Source organism: Oxyura jamaicensis, chromosome 23 (genome assembly GCF_011077185.1).
Source record: "Oxyura jamaicensis isolate SHBP4307 breed ruddy duck chromosome 23, BPBGC_Ojam_1.0, whole genome shotgun sequence".
Taxonomy (NCBI): domain Eukaryota; kingdom Metazoa; phylum Chordata; class Aves; order Anseriformes; family Anatidae; genus Oxyura; species Oxyura jamaicensis.
Window position 1 is genome coordinate 2668515 of NC_048915.1, and position 18834 is coordinate 2687348.

At 60.2% G+C, this 18834-nt stretch overlaps 1 protein-coding gene across 4 annotated transcripts in view; it reads right to left on the reverse strand.

Annotated features, from left to right (window-relative positions):
- The window catches only part of PHACTR4 (phosphatase and actin regulator 4), a 43561-nt gene that overhangs the window by 12217 nt on the left and 12510 nt on the right, over window positions 1–18834 (reverse strand). For 3 of the 4 annotated variants that reach the window (XM_035345739.1, XM_035345741.1, XM_035345740.1), the window contains exons 3-4: window positions 1349–1525; window positions 811–891 (exon numbers count right to left, since the gene is read on the reverse strand). In XM_035345739.1, coding sequence (XP_035201630.1) covers window positions 811–891; window positions 1349–1525 — 258 coding nt within the window. Of the gene's footprint in view, window positions 1–810; window positions 892–1348; window positions 1526–9144; window positions 9472–18834 lie in introns of those variants that run through there. The other variant, XM_035345738.1, reaches the window with a different exon arrangement.

Genomic DNA, 18834 nt, shown 5'->3' on the forward strand with positions numbered 1-18834 from the left:
GCTGCTCTGAGCCAAAGCCCACGCTGCTGCCAAGCGGGTGGGCTGCTCTGCCACCGCTCCTGCCCTCTCCCTTTTACACCCAGGGGTGAACCGAGCTGGCCCGGTGGTTATTTTGGCAGGTTGACCCCAACTCAGACAGCAGGGATGACAAAGCGGGAGAATCACGGAATATCCGGGTTGGAAGGGATCCACAAAGACCATCGAGTCCAACTCCTGGGTCCCCAAAGGGCCACCCCCAAAAACAAACTTCAGTAAGCCACAATACGGCCAAATATAAGGCCATGCCATGAGGCAACCCGTCTCTAACTCCTCGAGGAAATCCCCCTACCCCAGGGCAGCTCCAAGGCATCCCTCGGCTCCTTCTTCCACGCCTCAAGCCTTCAAACCTGAACTCCGAGGTCAGGGCGCGATGGGAACAAGCCAGAGGTGCCGAGCCAAAGCGTGCCGGAGGAGCTCAATGGGACGAGACAGCGTGGCTGCACCAGGACACGCACACGAGGGACAGGGTGGGGAGTGACACACAGGACGCCCCTTCCCTCCCCGCTGCCAGGGGACAGGAGGACGTCCAAGACAAGCGCCGCTGTTTCTTCGGGACATCCTCCTAACCCGGCAGGCGGGCCGCCTTCCAGGCGCAAAAGCCAGGCAGGAGAGCGCATCGAGGAGGGCAGGACAGACAGAGAAGAACCACACCAGCAAGTAGGAGCCCTTAAATTTGCCTCCCCGAGAAGAACGGCTGCCGGGGGGGGGTGTTGCCAGAGGAAGGCCAGCTACACAGAACACAGACAGGTGGAGGAGAAGCTCAGGACTCACCCTGCTCAGGGTCTTCCAACAGAACCCCTCTTTTTACCAGCTCCTCTCTTGGCTTTCGCATAGAAATCTTTCGTTCTAAAACTGGTATTAAATCAAAAAGAAAAAAAAAAAGGCACTCAGAAAACAGGGTAGGCTGGAAGTTCAAGATGATACTTTTGTTTTTTTTTAAAAGTCCTCTGGAAGAAGTAAAAGGGCTTCGAATTTCACCGCATCGCACGGATTAATGAGGGCGGGGGGACTGCACGCCCAGGCCTGCGCCTCGCGCTAGGTTGGCGATCATGGAGCAAGCCCTCCCTCCCCGCGGCTGCCTCGGGAGCTTCCTTCCCTTCCAGGAAGGAATTTGCTCATCTGAGAGCACTGCTCCACGGCAAGGTGTTTCTGGAGAGCTCGCAGGTGCCAGCCCATCGCCCGAGTCACGCTTTGGCTCTCACGCGTGCCGGCGCTGGGGCTCGTGGCCGCGAGCCGCCCTCACCAGCCAGCGGGCTCAGCGCAGCTTTCCCAGCTGGAGGAAGGGATTCCCACCCTGCCCCCCCTTTACCTTCCGAAGTCTCCTTAAATTTATCGCTGCTTTTCTTTTTCCTCCACTTCCAAGGCTTGAAGATCTTGCCGAAGCTCGAGAACTTGCTTTTCCTCTTGGTGGGAGGCGTGGTGTCGCCCGATTCCAGAACGTCTACCCCCATGCCGGCATCGCTCGGGGGGTGATCCACCTCTTCAGCTGCACGGGAAAGAACACAGAGGGAATTTTACCTTCGTGTTGAGGACTTCGGCTGCCATCTCCCGCCAGCCAGCCCCTCGCGCCCCGCAAAACGGCGACGCACGCTCGTGCAAAGGAGGCAGCGAGACTCCCCCCCGCCTGCACGTAACCCACCGGCATTTCGCCCGGGGAGACGAGAGGGGGTGTCCGGAGTTACCAGCGCAAAGGGCAACCGCCAAGAGGCTTCCTGACGGACCCAGGGTTAGTTGGAGTTTGCAGTGCCACGGCTTCGCCCGAGGAACACGCATCACCGCTGCGGCTTCTCATCTGCAGCTGGAAGCGACTGGTGCTAGACCCGCGTAAGGACAGGAGCGCGCAGCCCCCCCCGGCCCGCAGAGCCCCTTTTCACGACCGTCCACACGCAGCGAGGTCACCAGACCCGCGCTAGAGCTCAGCCTGGCTGATTTTTCCTCTATAAATAAGGCCGGCGTCGCCAGCCAAGAGCAACAACCGCACAGGAAAGCAACACAATACGGGCCCGCGCTCCACCTACTGCACTCCAGGTCTCCGGAGAACAACACAAGAAGGGCACGGAGGCGGGACGGGACGCGCAAAAAAAAAAAACCTGACTTCGTGCAACAAAGTTCGTAAAGGAACAGCTTGGGAAGCGCGGCCAGAGCACAAAACCCCGCGCTGGTGCCTTTCAGTTTCCTCCTGCCTGGCGGTGCCGGTTCCTGGGTATGGGATGAAGCACGAGAAACATAAGGGAATGCTTATGGGGGAACGCTTACGGGCAGCAGAATCCAGCAGAGCCCGCCGAAAAAAAGGCACAACCTAAGTGAAGGCAGCTGGCGGGCTCTTCGTGGTCTTCGCCTGCAGGCTGCGAAGCCTTGGCTTCGGCACGGGGTAAGACGGGAGCGGCTCAGCTCCACGAGAACACAAACCACGGGCAACTTCCTCCGGTCCTACAAGGTCCTGCCCAACACCACGCGCCGGGCTGAGGTGCTGCCTCACGCATCGCGCTTGTGCACCTGACGTTGAGCCTTCGAGCCAAGCGTTGCGGAGCCTGCAAGCCTCCTGGGATCCCCAAGGGCTTTTAGGCAGGGTGAGGCGAGCCCGTACGACGCGCCTGCGGAAAAGAGAATACCCCCTGGGCCAGGCGGCGAGGCGAGCCAAGAATCCCAGCTCCTGGGGCGGAGAGACTGGGAAAGGAGTTTGAGGGGAAAGGCACCAGGAGAGCAGACTCCGACGCGTAGAAGCAGACTCCTGTCAACGTGGGCAAGAGCAGAGGGTGGGGGAATAAACCGAGAGAAAGCTCAGCCGCTGCCTTTTGGTGGAGGTCCACCTGCGGTGTGGGATGTCGGAGCCCCGGGGGGGTAGGGGCAGCTGGGTGGGCACTGGGGGGTCACGGCACGGCAGGATCCCAGCTTCTTGCTCTGAGCGCAAGCGAAACGAAGACCAGTGAACAGCCGGGACGAGAAGAGCGCTCGCAGCACAAGGGAAAACAGAGAATATTTCCGGAAGAGGATCCAGGTCCCATGTCAGAAGCGTGCCCTTTAAGCAGCGACGGAAGAAGAGGAAAACCAGCCCAGGACGCAGGTTTATCGAGGGGTTGGAGTGGCAGGGAAGTGACCTGTTGCTGTGCTAGCTAGCAGGGAACAAACCCATCAGCAGAGCTGGTTGTGGCCATTTCAGACTTCCCCTAACACCGATGATCCTTCCAGTGCTGCACAGGCTTCTCTCCTCCTGCTCACCGGACTCCAGATTTCGTGCAGTGATGGTTGAGGGGATGGGAGCGGATTCATTTCTTATTTTAACATAAAATCAGCCCCCTAACAGAAAGCTCGCTCAGAGCCAGTGAAGAACTGATGCCAGTCCACGTTTACTTGAAAGAAGGATGATAATTCAGCGTCCGAGCAGCTTCCTAAAGAAGCTGGCTTCGTAAGAGGAGAGCATCCGGGTGGCACGCAGCATCCGAGATGTCAGCACCGAGCCGGGATTTTCTGCGGCTCTATTCTGTGATTTTCTGCCGGGAGGGAGGGCGGGGGGAAGCAGGGACACGCCAAATGGCATTTCAAGCTCCCAGAAAGCCGAGCTGAATCGTCCGGATGCTCAGAGGCACTTTCTTCAGAGAGCGGCGCAGTGGCCCCCGAGTCGTACGCGCCATTTGAAGCAGCAGCATTCACTTTGCTTGGGAATTTGGATCCCAAGAGCCACCCAGGGCACTTCTGAGCCGACGCTCGGTGCCCCACACCTCTCCAAGGAGCAGCATCAGCACCGAAGCCGAGCTTGTTTCACGTGTGTGTGTCCCTTCTTTGAACTGCTCTTCGGAACGTAACCTCTGTGCCGCCTGCCAGCCGAGCCGTCGGAGTGCTGCGCTAACAAAACGAGTTGTTAAAAGAAAACTCAAGGCTCAGGCCCGAGGATTAACGAAGGGAGACCCCAGCGAGCTGCGGCGTCTCCGCTTCCCGTTAGAGGGAGAAGGACGAGCGTTCCCCCGCCGGTCACCTCTGAGCAGCCGGGGAGAAGGAACGGACCCGAAAGGACGAGCCGGGGCCGTCGGGGACACGCCACGACCCCAAACCGGGCGCAGGCGGAGGCAGCGGGCTGGGGGAAAGCCCACGTGCGAGCTTTACCCCCCGGGGAAGGATCTGTTCCACCAGCTCCTGCAGCCCAGGCCTGGCTGTCGAACCGAATACCATCTCGGGGTGGAGTTTCGCACCAGGTGCCGGGCTGCCACCACCCGCAAGCAGGCGGGTGAACACAACAGCTTGGTTTCGGCATGGCGCTCGCCATCGCTCTCCACTAACTGCGTCCTGCTTCCTCCGCCTCGCCGCCCCAGCAGTGGTGCTAGCGGCTGCTCGTGGGCTTGTGCCGTGAGTCAGGTCCGGACCAACACGAAAACAGTCGGCTTGGGCGTTTGCAACACTCTGGTTTGGTGTTTTAAACCCGGTTTTGATGTTTTAAACCCTGGGTTTTGGTGCTTTACGATCAGTTCTGTCCCAAAACAGCCACGCAAGGCGGGGGGACGGGCACACCACGCACCCTCCCCTAGCGCCCAGCCCCAGTCCGAGTCGTTTTCACCGCCGCTGTGCTCTCGGCGGAACAAAACCCACACGTCGATCCCACGGGAGCAGCTCCCTCCCCGCGCACCCGGGGGACTCCAGCTCCGCAGGGCAGGCTGCTCGCAGGAGGGCCCGGGGTGCCCCGATCCCTGCCGTGACAACCTTCCCCTTCCCACCCCGTAATTACCGTGTGGACACGGACATTTAAAATAGCCTGCTCTGACGCAATTACGAATTGCCCTTACTGCTAATTAGCAGGCGGCTCGGCGGCCGTAGGTGTGCTCCCAGGGAGCTGTACCTTCAACACCCCCCTTGTTCGGTGACTGCTCACGTTGGGCGGTGCTCACGTGCCCCTGGATAAGGAACTTTCCTCCGACCGCAGCCCCGTTCCCACCTCGAATTTCCACGAAGCATGGCTCAGAGAGGGCACCTCAGCGTGAAAGGCGCCTTGGCAAGGCGGATTCCAAGGTGGATTTCGCCGTGCCTCTCCTCGCTGTGCTCCACGAGGTGCAGGAGGGGTCCGAGGCTGTGGCTCGCACCCGGGGCAGCTGCGGGGGAAGCACTGGGGCCAAGAGAGGAACCAGACTCGGGGGGAAGGGTGAGAAGCATCGGGGGCTGATGCCCTCGCCACGCTCAGCACCCGGGCTGCTGACCTACGTGGCAAGTCAGCTCCCAGGGAGCCAGCCTCACCTGCGCTGCGGTCCCGGGCTGGAAAACGCATTTTAAATTTATGGGGAAAGGTTAAACGAGGTCGTGCGGGCCTGGGTGAAGGCAGCGGAGTCATGAGAAGGTCAAGAGCTTTCCAGTAAGCAGGTCTCAGTGTGTCCCCGTGCCAGAGAACGAGCTGCTCAGCCCTTCCACCAAAGCCACGCGAAGCGCCCGTCGCCGCCAAGTGGAGCAGGGGGAGCCGTCAGAGCGCACCCCGACACCCGCAGCCCTCACCCAGCCCCGCTGCAGAGCCCCGGCTGAGGAAAATTCCGTGATTAAACACCTGCCGGGACTTCCGTGCCTCGGACAGACCCCGCGGATCTGGGGATGGAGCCGTGCCCCGGTGCTGCCTCCCTTCCCTACCCGAAGCCGCCGCAGATCCCTCCGAAGGGCTCAATGCGTGCCCTGATCCTGCTCCACCAAAACAAGCAGGTGAATTTGAGCTGTTTAAGCAGCAGATCCGCGTTAACCCAAAATGTTCAGGCTGCAGCAGTCTCAGGAAGCGTCACGCGATCGGCACAGCCTGGAGACGCGAGGGGGCAGAAAGCTGCGGCCGTGCCAGCAGCGAGGGGCGCAGCTCTCCATCGGCACGCAGCGAGTCCGAGAGCCGCCTGGCCAGCTGGTCTTCCAACCCCTCCTTCTGCAGCCTGCTACGCGTTTACGCTCCCGTCTCGCCCCTAAAATCTAGGCAGAAATAAAGCTTCTCTCCCACTGCACCCTGTAAGCGAGGGCACGGGGGGCGTGCGGCCGCTGCCGCGATGTTATCCCGGAGAAGCCACCTCGGTGGGAGAAGCTGGAGCCGTGCAGTTGGTCCCCAGCCTCGTCACCCTCAGCAAGTGGCCGTGGCACGGCAGGCGTCATCTGTTCCCAAAGCCTCCGCCAGGCCTGGGGCCGTTCCTGTTAAAGGCGGCAGCTTTCACTGCTCCCGGCGGCTCTCCGGGGTCAGAGCCGGGATATGGGGGCAGAGGAACGCCGCGCTTGTTCTCACGGGACGTAACAGCAAGCGGCTATCTGGCCAGGCTGCAGGAACGACCAGCACATAAATGCATCGGTCTAACGGCCCCGCCACGGTCCTAGGAAGAAGAAGCCATCAAAAGAGCAAATACAGCCGGATCCTCACCCTTCAAACCCCAAAAAACCCTTCTGTGCAGTGCGTTACCAGCCCAGAACGAGGCACCGCGGAGGTTTCAGGCACCAACGTGAACAAAATCCTTTGCTTCGTTAAGGAGCCCTCCCAGGGCGGCTACCTGCGATAGCACGTGGGACGGCTGGACCCCCGGGGCAGAGCATCTGGGTGATAAAATCAGAGCCAAGCTGTGTCGAGTGCAGGTCACCGCAGGATCGGTCCCGGCGAATTCTGAAACCGTTTCAGCTCAGGCCACACACCATCAAAAGCCAGCACGGCTATGGAGAAGTTTGGTTTGGGTTGGGCTGCCACACCATTACATAAACTGAAAGTCACTGCAAGGCCCAAGGCAGGGACCCTGACAAAGGGAGAAGGATGTGAAGAAATCAAAGCGGCGGCTCCCAGATGCTGACAATTCATATTCCGTCCCTAAACGCCTGCGAGGGAAACTGCTGATTTCCAGCGCTCACGAACAGAGCGGCACAGCCCTCCTCTGAGGAGGGAGGGTCGGCGAGGCCCAGGACAGGACAACAGCTGTTAGGAAACGATGAGAACTTGCTGCTTTTCTCCCCCAAATCTCTCTGCAGACTCCCGAGGGCTGGCAGAGCCGCCCTGAGCTCCAGCAACACCCGCGGTACAGCAGGCCCTCTGCCCCCGTCCAGGGATGGGGGAGCTCTTTAATTCCGTCCTTATGGCTGGAGAGCCTCACAAACGCTGATGCTTCCTCATTTCCCTCTGCAGAGGACTCACAGCGTGTCAGTCGTGAGCTCCGGAGCCAGATGGCTACCGTGGCCAAACCACATCTCGCCCAGAACCCCTCCCTTACTGCAGCAGTGACCGGTAGCACCGGAGCGGTAACCGGGAATGAGAACAAATCCCGGGATTTCTGTTCACGAGGAGCTCACCGGGCACTTCTGCCCCAGCCGTGACCTCGAGGCTCGCTGCCGTGGGCCTGTCGGTGCGCGAGGCCGCGCTACGGCGTGAAAGCCAGATGTCACCGGGACAATCGGGCACCTCGAAGGCACCAAAGACAATTGGGCACCTCGAAGGCACCGCGCCGCCACAGCGGCGGCTCCCAGCACCTCCATCGCCTCCGCATCCCGAGCGCGCCCGCAGCTGTGCTGCCCCCAGCCCTGCAGGTGCATCGGGGGCTTTTTGCTGCTCGTTATCACCCCGACGTTAACGCACCTCGGGAGCGCGTTTTGCGGAGGAGCCTGGACCTAAGGCTACAGCGAGAGCGCCCTGCAAAGCCCAGCCCGGGCGCTCGCGCCGGGGCACCGCAACAAACGCGCCCGTTGCCAAAACGGCGCCGGTGCACGGGGGAACGCGGCTTCCTCGCGCCGGGCTGAGCAGCTCAGGATGCCAAAAAAGCTTTCAAGCAAACAGCGACGACCCAGCGAGCAAACAAAGACTCTTTTGATGGGAATGCTGTTAAGGTTAGAGCGTCAGAAAAGCGCTTTAAGCAAACGTTTCTCGCTTCCTATAGCGGCTTCGGGAACTTCACGCGCCCTTCCTGAACGGTCCAGGGAAGACAAATCCTGACCTGAAAGCAAGAGAAGACTGCGATCACGAAGCAGCCTCAAATAGTCGCAGCCCTGGGGTTTTGTGCCTTGCTGATCGCTGTAACCTTCCCCAGACCTTCCTCTTCAGCAGCGTCCTGCCCAAATTAGCGCACAAACCATCCCTCCGAAGTCCCAGTTTGTTCCGGAGGAGCTGCGCGAGCAGCACCACGAGCAAAGACCCGAGACCAGCTGCGGGAACCCCCCCAGGCTGCTGGCCCCCAGCCTCGGGCACGGCGCAGCATCATCGTGCCGGTGACCCCACATCTCTGGTTCCTGGTGAGAGATGAGGCTGAGACGGGACGGATCCGTCTTCTACCTGCCCCTAGACCCAAGGAGATGCTGCCCATGGCCACTGACAGCACGGAGAAGGATGAAGTTTTCTTCTCCCTTCCACCCTCTCTCGATACCATTTATTTTTAGCAGCTCTTGAACGAGACCAGCCAGAGCGAACCGGGGGTGGGGAGCAAAGGCACTGCTTTAATCTGAGCCCTAAAAACGCTCGGTAGGTTCAAAGTCAAAGCGAAAAAGAAGGAGAAAAATCATCTGTCCCTCGGGGCGCTTGCTGCGTGCAGTGTTTCTGTACAAATCAGCTAATTTGGTGCACGGAGCGGGCAGCTCGGGCCAGGCGTCAGGACGCGATAGCAGAAGCGGGGCACAGCACGAAGCCTCCTTGTTTCCAGCGCATCCCGGGCACGGCACCGAGCGGCGTTTGGGGAAGCAGCACTGCTCCCAGAGCCTCAAACAAGGGAGGATCGGCTCTCCCCGTCCACCAAACGCCATGGGCTAAATCTCAAACCTAGAGCTACCTGGCAGAGGAGAGAGAAAACAAGCAGACAGGCGACCGCCAAGCCCCGAAAGCGGGGTGCTGCGCTCACGAGGAGGCGGCTCCGGGCAGCCCGTGGGGCTGACTCCCAGCCCAGGCAGGGCAGCTTCATTCGCAGAGCTCGCGCCCCTGCAGCCACCCCTAAAAACCTCGGCTCGGAGCCCGCCTGCGGACCAGCAGAACGCAGCACCGCGGGACAGAGAAAGGAAGGAAATGGAGTTATTCCTCCGGTTTCTCCTCCCGGCTCCGTGCAGGTTACACAAGCCCCGCGTTGCATTCCTCCCCTCCCGACTCCTCCGTTTCACCTGCGGTCCTGCCCCGCCGTCTCCCCCGGCCGTCTCTCCCCCATTACTCACCGAAAGCAGCCGGACTGACCGGTCTGGAGAAGTGCGGCTGCCCCATCCGATTCCTTCCCAAGCGGCTCTCCGGGAGGCAGCGGGAAGGGAGAGGAAAAACAACCGGGACCCCGGGAGAGCTCCAGAGCCCTCGGAAATGGGAAATCCACGCCCGCGGCCGGGCAAGGCTCCAGCGCCGGGCGAGCGGGGCGGCCGCGGGAGGCGAGGCGGTGGCAGGGTGTGCGGTGTGGGTCCTGTCCCCCGGAGCCCAGGCACTTGATTCTCATAAATAGGCGCCCATGCCAGCTCCCCTGGCGCAGGAATGCCTGTCATTCCAGAGCCGCGCTGGCTGGGGCTGAAGCTCAGGAAGGGGAGGAGACAGCCAAAGCTCCAGCCACTGAGCTGCACAACCCAAATCATCAACACCCCTCGAGTCCTTCCTCGCACCCGGCCCAGAAAAAGCTGGGAGGCAGGAGGGAGAGCGGAGGGGCGGCGAGAGCCTACCTGAGCCACGGCACGGACCGGGGTGGGGGGGTGAGAAAGCCCCGTGCTGCAGCACGGCCCTGAGGTTAAAGGGAATCGCAAAGAGCGCCCCAGCGGCTGTGCACCGAGCCAGGCGCACGAGAAAAGTACAATTTAACAACAATTCCCCGCTCTGCTGAGGTTACCGGGAAGGTAGGAGGGGCAGGGAGAGCGTCTTCGCCTTTAGGTTAAACAAAGGGGCTTCAGTAAGGGAAATAGAAGTTTATTTTTGATAATTGCACGGCTACTCCGTGGCTACTGTTACCCCTCAGCAGCTGCATCACAGCAGAATGTAAATCCTCCCAGCTGGATTGGGTTTCTTTTTCACCCAAAATTGGGGTTAGGGCTTCGGCGCCCTACAGACCGAGCCGCAGCGCGATGGGGCAACGTTGAAGGATCCAGCAGCTTCCTCTCAGCCCAGAGGAAACCGAACGTTTTCAAAAACACGCAGGAATTCGCAGAAGTGACTAATCTGAAATCCGAACCCATCTGACACGTCCAGGTTTCTCCTGGAAACGCTTTCAAACACCAGGGTTTGCTGCAGCCCTCGAGGTCCCTGCTTCTGCCAGGCCAGCAGCCGCGCTGCTTCAGTGCCTGAGAATCAGCCAGGACCAGCTCAAGGCGAGCTCGCTGCCGCAGCAGTCCCGGCGGTGAAACACACACACACACAAAAAAAAGCTTCTATTCTGGGCAACAACAAAATCCAAGATTATCAACCGGGGCCGGTCCAGCTGGGAGCAACGCAGGCTGCGCATCGGCGGAACAGAACCGAAACGAGACCGCCACGCAGCGCCGCACGCAGGGGCAGGAGCCAGCTCTGCAGCCACGCCGGAGGGGGCAGGGGCCGTGGTGAAGCCTAATAAAACCGCACCGAAGTCACAAAGACACCCGGGAGATGGGGACGCCCTCGGTCCCTCCGCTGAGGGAGCAGACATCCAGCGGACAGCTCGCCCAATTCTCGCCTCCGAAGCACGGCTGCAAAAACACGGGGGGGAAGCGGGTCTGCCCCTGCGCGGCGCGGCCAGCAGGACGGACGGACGGCAGGAGCAGGTGGAGCACGGATCAGCAGACGCGAGGGGGTGGACGAGCAAATGCCACTCTCCTCCCTCGCGCGGTCCTGGAAGTGCTGCTCTTCTCACCCTCCCACCACCGGTCCCCCCCCTGCTCAGCCGCAGCCCGCGGTCCTGGAAGCGCTTTCCATTTTCCTCGGGGGCAGTTAATGCACCGATTGCGGGCGTGTGCTCCGCCTCGTTTCAGGCTCTCTGCTTCGGAACACAAAGAAAAAGGCATTTTAAAGCCATTTAAATAGGCGGCCATCCGGCGGAGACCCACGAAGTTCGGAGAGAGGACTTCCAGCCTCTATCTAAGCCCGTGCATCAGCCGTCCAGCCTGGAAGGAGGTGTGGAAAACCCATCCCCGGGTCTGGAAAAGCCACCCCTGCTGCTGGGAGGGCTGATGGGCCCTGCACACTTGCTCCTTTACCTGCCTGCCCTCCCAGGAGACTGAAGCCGTTGCGTTTTGCGTCGCATTTGCTGTGAAGTAAGAGCACGCGAAGCTGTGCTGCAGGACAGAAGGCGCGTGGCGGGTTCAAAGCACGGCAGCACCATCCCGTGCCTGGGCCTTTATTTCTGCCTCAGTGGGACACGAAACGTTGGTTCGAGTTTCGGTGAGAGAGGTTTCAAAGGATGCGTTGCACCTTGCAGCGGCTGCACTCCCCAAGGATGCGCAGCGGCAGCTATTCGGGCGCCGCACAGCAACCCACCGGGCTGCGGAATCACAGGGGGCAACGCAGCGCTTCCACGTCTCTGTAGCGCTGCTTAGGGCCCATGAACCTTCCCGGAGGGAGCCCACAAGACCGCCTGGCAAAGACGCTCGTGTTAAGATGCGTGGAAGCGTACGAAACGCGGGGCTGAGCTGCCCGAGGGGCAGGGAACTGCGGATCTGCACGTCGCGTCGCAGCCGGGTTTGGATTTCAGGCGCTCTTTAGGAACAGCAGCAGCTCTTCTTGTTGGGGGGGGGGAAGAACAAACACCCCAACAGAGGGGGAACCACAAAACACAGAGAACAGCAGAAATCCCAACCTGAATTAACGCCGACTTTACCCTCAAGGTGGAGGAAAAACCCGCCGGCCCATCTCACCTCCATCTCTAGGGGCAAAAAAATAAAGGCCCAAGTTCTGCACCAGCAGACCCAACGCAAAGCACGTCCCGGCACGGCTCCTGCCTGAGGACAGCCCCTCGCCGTGCCGTGCAGCGACCCCTTCCCATCCGCAGCGCCTCCTGTTTCACAGCTGGAGAAAAATTCGGGGCAAAGCCACGGCCCCGAGGCGTTTGGGCAGCACCATGCGAGGAGCGCAGCTCCCCCCGATGCTCGGGGCTCAGCCCCAGCTCTGCCAACAGCAGCCAGGGGGCAAAACCCCAGCCCGCAGCCAGCTGCGCATCGAGGCTAAAGGAAAATCCACGCTTCAAGCAAGGACAAGTGGCAAACGCCCCAAATCCCCGGCACGGCGCAGGAGGGCCGGCTGACATCGCCGCGCGGGAGGAACCGGCGCACTGCCGTTACTCCTCGGGGACAGGCGAAGGCCTCCACGAGAAGGAAGAGCTGGAAATAGCAAATAGCTTTCTCCAGGAAAGCAAAAAGGGGGTCACCGGCTGACGGGCCCTTTGACGTTTCCTTCTGAAAATGGAGTAACCGAGAAACGCCGCTTGCAGGAAGATGTTATGGGGTTTCAGGAGAGCCAGCGGGTGACACGAGGTGAGAGGAGCGGTTACGGGCAGCAGACGCCCGCAGCAAGAAGCGGGGCACGTGGCACACCAAAGCTCGCCTCTGAAGTTTCATTTCCTCTCCAGCCAGGCCGGCATCCCATTAAAAACCTGGCGTTCAGGTGGCACTGCCTGCTTCCGCGGGTTGTAAGGGGAGCCCTCCTGGACTGTTTCACTTCAGAACCTAATGAAGCCCTTAATGAGTACGAGCTGCGCTAATAAAGCCACTGTTGCTGGCAACTCGGCTCACACCGACGTGAAACACCGCATTCATCCGCGGTGACTCAGACCTTTGTGCTCCGTGATTCAGCCGCGGGGATATGAGAAGGGACTCCTGCGTTATCCCCTCCTGCGCAGCGGGCTGCGCCCCGCCGGCGGTACCGGGCCCTCCCCTGCCCGGGAAGTCCAGGGCTCTGTCCTCGACAAAAATGCACCCACCTGGCATCTACAAGCCCACTGTACCGCTTCACCGGGGCTGGAATGAGAAAAAAGGTGGTAACAGCACTGCTCCGGACAGACCCCATCACCATTCCCTCGGCAGCAATCCTCAGCAGCTTCAACAGAATAGGGAGAGCATAAAAAAACCCTACAGCAGCTCTGGCTGCCTACAGAATTCTCCTTTTGTGGGCTGGGAAGGAGCACGTGGAAGTTAGGACAGCAGCAGCGCAGCACAAGGAAGCCGGGCAGTGCATCTGGGAGGTCGCGAGCCAACGCGCCGTGACGCTCTTCCTTCCCCCGGCGCGGGATTAGGAGCCAGCCCGATACCCGGCGTGGAAACGGAAGGCGGTTTATTTATAAGGCAGCTGGCACCGCATTGTTTAGGCTGGGTGCGCTTGGATGAAAGCGCGCGGGTTCGGATGGGAGCGCAGTGAGGTAAGCGCTCCCGAACCGCGTGATTTCCTCGGTGCTTCCCGTGGCATTTCCAAGCGGGGAAACTCCCATTTCCCAGAGCATTCCAGTCTCCACCAGTCCGCCCAGCGCGGCCACCGGGACATCGCGGTGCCGAGCACGGCTGGAGGAGGAGCGCGAGGCTCAGCCTCCGCAGCCTGCCTCGAGCTGAGGAAGGAAAAGCGAAGCCGAGCTTGCACCGTTGGGAAGTATCGTGGTCAAAGAGGGTGGCCAGGAGGAAGGGAGTTGCTTAACTGCAGGACCAGGCAAAACGAGGCCACGCAGAGGGTCTCGGGGCCGGGTTTGAGGCCACGATACCTCGTAGCTTTGTTTCCCGGCGGAGGAAACGCGGCTTTCATTGAGAGTTGTTTCAGCCGGCGCTGAAACCACGTCACCTGCAGCGCCTCCTCGCCCTTCCCTGTCATCGTTCGCCGCACAGGAGGGAGATTTTCCTGTTTCCAGGTGAGGGAACGCGAAGGAACGCGATCCTGAGAATTAAAGATTCGGTCACGTCTTGGCTAGGTCGGCGGCTGCGGTGACTCACGGCTGTGCCATCTCCAGGCAAGGGAACCTCCAAGGCCGGCGGGCTGCTTGCTGGAGCACCTTGGAGCGGCGTTCAAGCAGCACTGGTCAGAAGCCAAAGGCAGCAGAGACGCAGGCCGCATTCCAGCAGAGCATCAGGCAGCAGCAAAGCAACTCCCAACAGTGAGGCACGCGGAGGCAGGGTGCCCATCTGTCACTCCCAGCGACATTATTAGGAAAACACCAAGCAAAAGCACGGAGAAAATTACAGAAATCGTTCCATTGTTCGGGGAAGAGACAAAGAGGACATTTAGCTTCGCTCTTCTTTCACCTGTTTACAGCTGCCCTCTCCTCCAGACACCAGAACTGGGGTGTTCAGAGGAGAACCTATAACCTAAGGCAGCAAAACGCTGGGGATAAGGAACGAGAAGGTGAGCAGAGCTCCAGCACAAGCCAGCCCAACGTCCCTCACCTCGCCAGCCCCGAGCAGGCGCTGGTTTAGGACGGGCACAGCACAAGCACTCGGTGCCCTCTCTTTGGGTGCCCCTCTCCCAAAGAGCTGGCAGCTTTACACAAACGTTATTGAAATAACCGAGCCCTTCAGCGGGGAGGTCTGTCCTTCCGTGCCACCCGTCAAATGGTGGGGGCAGCTCTGTAAAACACATGGGAGGCTGGAAATTCACAGCAAGAACCCCCCCTGCTCCGATTCATCCAGCTCACGGTCCCACGTCTCTCTTCCTATCTCTGCTCCTCCAAGCCTCTTCGGAGCTGAAAGCCTCCCTGCCCACGTGCTCGCCGGGACGAAGGGCAGGGTGAGCTCTATAAAAGCAGCTTCCTCTTTTTAACGATCCACCAAAATCTCGGCCGGCGCACGTGCTCCTCATTCCAAAACCCGAAACCACAGCAGCACGCCTCGGCTCAGCGGGCCCGGCGCGCCAAGAAGCCAAATTACCCTTCGACACCTCGAGCGCCTCAGTCCCCAGTTACGTTTTTTCCAAATTCCTGCACAAAGCCGGCCAGCGCCAGGGCATCCCACCGCCCTTCCCTCGCTTGGCTCCGGCCAGGGAGACGCACAAAAGCGCCTTGGTTTAGCTTTTTGGGGAACACCCAACTTCCACCGCACCTGCTCGGCTTTAATTATCGACTAGGCTAGAAGCTCCTCATTAACATGCAAGGCGAGCTTGGCACACAATCTCAGCTTCTGATCGTCCTGAGCAGATACGGTCGGAACAGAAACCCAAGCTCCCCGCCACGGCGCGGCGTTGGAGAGGAGCGGCAGGCAGCTTGGGCTGCAGCCCCTTCAATTTCACCCCAAAACGCTTCTTTGGGGCGCTTCAGAACCGGTGCAAAGCGGGCAGTTTTTGACCACAAACACCGGGGTTTCAAAGCTTCCTTCAAGCGCGGCGTGTTTCCAGCACCACTTCTAGCCGCGCGAATCCAGCAGGTAATGACAGGTTTGACCTCCGTCTTGCACAAATACGCCTTTTGAAACAAGGAGGATAAATATTTGCCCAATACGGGCAGACGGCTCCGAGAGGAACCCTTCCAGTTTATCAACTTCGTGATTCATGTTGATGCAGGCTTTATTCTCTATTTCAGGAACCAGATAACGCTTCGGAAGTTCATCTAGCCAAATACGTTGCGCGGAGCCACCGGGGACCACCCCGGGCAGTGGCACGTCCAGCCCACGGGTCGCACCCAGCAGCGAGCCTCAGCCTCGGCTCTCCTGATGTTTGCTGTTGCTCAACCTCCGAGGTGTCCCCGGGCAGCAGCAGGGTGAGAGGTTGACACAGGCGGAGCCGGAGATGGCGTGGTCAAAGCCAAGCTTGGGGTTGGGATGGGGACCAACCCTTTCCTTTCTGAGCCCCTGATTTTGCTTGGGAGAGAACTGTGAAAAGGCTCGGAGGAGCAGGAGCCGGATGTGAGCTCTCTCCTCCCCAAACCCCGTCCCTTGCTTTCACACGACGCCCTTCTGCCAACCCAAAAAAAAGGTCCCGTGACAGCAAAACGGGGCAGGTGCCCACGGCCGGAGCAGAGCAGGGCGCGAGGAGCGGAGGCGAGCACGGCAGGCAGGGCGCTGACGGCACTCGCTGCCCCCAGACCTGTCCCCACAGCAAAACGCCGCCCGCGCGCCGCGCCTGACTCACGAGCTGCAGAGACAATGCCGCGGCGATTGTTTACCGTGTCAAGGACGTTCCGTATAATTAAAGGAAATGTCACAAGATGAGATAACGCCAGCAGGTCGGGAGGCGCAGCTCACGGCAGCCTTGCAAGCTGCCGCCTCTCCCAGAAGCTGTTTCCCCCGTTGCCGACACGACCTCGCTCATTACCTGGAGCCTCATTTCGCCCAAATTCACCCAAATTTCCTGCCCCGCCGGCTGCCCATTTGCTGCGTTTGCAGAGCACCACGGTGACCCTGCCTGGTGTCCCCAGAACGAGCTGCCACCCTAAATCCCTTCCGAGGCTCCCAGACGGCGCTCCTGCCTGCTCACGCCTGCACGTGGAGCCGCGGACAGCCTCCGAGCACGGCTGCAGGCAGCGCCCGAAGGACACCCGGCTGAATGGAACCAGCAGAGCCGTGGCCACAGCCTGGCACAGCCACCGCAGCCGTTCAGGACCGGCTTTGGGACCGCCAGCAGCCGTCAGCTTCAGCCCCCCAAAGCCAGCGGGCTGTGCAGCGCAGCCGGCACACCCGGCTCCTGCCCACGGCAGCCCTGGCGAGCCTCACGCCCACGTCAGATGCCTCGAGATGGGCTGGGATCGAGGAACGCAGCCCTGCAGGCACGGCGAAGACCCCAAACCCTTTCTCCGTGCCCTTTATCCCTCCTTCCAAAGCAATCCTGAGAACGAATCCTCACCTTTTTTCACGGAGAAAAAAGCCTCCAAAAAAATCCGCGGTTCTGGCTGCGACTCGGATCGGCTTTAACAGAAAACTAAGAATAAAGCAAACGTGGAAGCTAACAGGAGACTGACCCTCATGAATGGAACTTCCCCACGTTTATGGAAATTCCCGGTTTGGCCCCAAAACCTCTGCTCGTTTAGTGGGTGTTGTCAAAAACACTTCTTGACTCTGGTGATGCTGAAAGAAAGCGGCGTGCCTCATTGCTAACTGAGCTTCTGGAGTAGAGCAAAAATGTTTTCCTGGCTTTGAAACTCAACTCAAAGCTGGGGGTGCCCCATGGGGGTGCACACCTTCACCTCCTGCAAGGCACGCGGCAGTCCTTGTCCCGTCCGGATCGGAGGCAGAGCCACAGCTCACCGCGTCTTGCCCTGCTGCAGCCACGCGCTTGACCTGGCGGCGAGCGCTCTGTTGCTCCAGCTGGTGACAAACCCCGCCTAAAGCTCAGGCCACCAAGACGTGGAGGTCCGTGGGGCCGGCAGGAAAGCAGCACGTCCGCAAGGAACTTCGGCGAGCCACTGGATGTGCAGCAGGGCTTTTCTCCTCTCCCCCCCCGCTGGATCATCTCGGTTCCCGTCTCGCTCCTGACATGCGTTGGGCAGCGGTTTATCGCACCGATGGCTAGAAGAACACCCTCAAGACGACTCGAAAACGCCGCCGGTTTTGCCTAGAACAGTTGCTACAGGGGATGCAAGCTGCCGCCCTCGAACCAGAGCTGATGGCACTCGGTGCATACGATGGCCCGGGAACGGGAGCTCACTGACGGCAGACGCTCGATGCCAGGACGGCGCGACGAAGGAAGGCTCAGTTCACACTCGTCCTCGCTCTTCAGCTCTTTTCCTCGACTTTTATTTAGGGAGGAACTCGAGGGATCTTTGCTGCGGGGGAAGGAATCGCTTCGTAAGGCAACGGGGGTGATCTTTATCAAACTGGTTTTGTAAAACAAAATCCATCAGTACCAGGAAACAGTGCCCCGGACGCCACCCCCCAACACTACCCGCGGGGAGACCGATCGATGCCGTACCCTGAGCAGGGAAATAAGAACAAAAACCCCGAGCAGACAGGGAACGTCAAGGGTGCCAGACTCACTGGAATAATCCCATTACAGAGTTATCCAGAGCAAGCAGTTTCCTCAATATTTGCAAGATAACAGGATTAGCTTCGTGTTCAACATCATTTCAGCCTAATAACTGCAGAAGCACTCCTAAGGCCCTAATGTCATTGATTCAACAGGGGATTCCCATCAACCCTCCCCAACAGCCCCAGCTTTGAAAGGCCGCTCATTAGCGTCAGCATCTTAATTACTTTGAGAGCTTTTCCTTTCCTCCCCAAAGCCAGCCGTAACTTAACCCCTGCAGCACACAGCGCCTGGGCAGGACAGCGTTCTGCGCTCCTTAGAGGACGGAGCAGCGCTTACCTCGCTGGGCACCACTTACGTCTCCGAAATTTAATGCTAAAAACCAAAGGATTGGGAGCAGCTTTCCCGACGCGGCAGCCGAACCCCGGTGCATGTCCCTGGGGGGCTGGCTGGAGTGTCCCAGCTCTCGGGCAGGCACCAGGGCTGACCCCAAGTGATGTCCTCCCCGGATGTGATCGGGGGATCACGATCGGGGGATCACCGCCTGGTCTGCAGGACTTTGGCTTCCTCGCCAAGCTGTCCGAGGCGTGCTGTGCCCTAGGAGCCCGGGGAAACACAAAGCAAACGGCGCACAGAGCGGCTCCTAGCCCACAGGAGAGAGGCGCTGGTTTTCTGCAGGACTTGGAGCACAAAGCCCTGAAATCCCACCGTTCCCCAGCACCGGGGGGGCTCATTTCAACGCGCTGCACCCAGTAAGCCTCCCCGTATCCTTCCGTCCCTCTCCCGAAGTGCTCAGCGTGCCAGCGAGCCACCCAGGGCTCCCAGCAGCTCACCGCCAGCAGAACCCAGCCCTACGGCCACCGCTCGCCTGCATCTCCCTCCGGCCACCGCTCGCCTGCATCTCCCCACTGCTTCCCCCCCAGCACAGAGCTCTGGGGGGCCCTGGGACATCCCCCAACACCCCCCCACCCAAGGCAACCCCCAGGACCCTCCTAGCACACACCTCTGTAGCCCTGGGGTGCCCCCCAGAACCCCCCCCC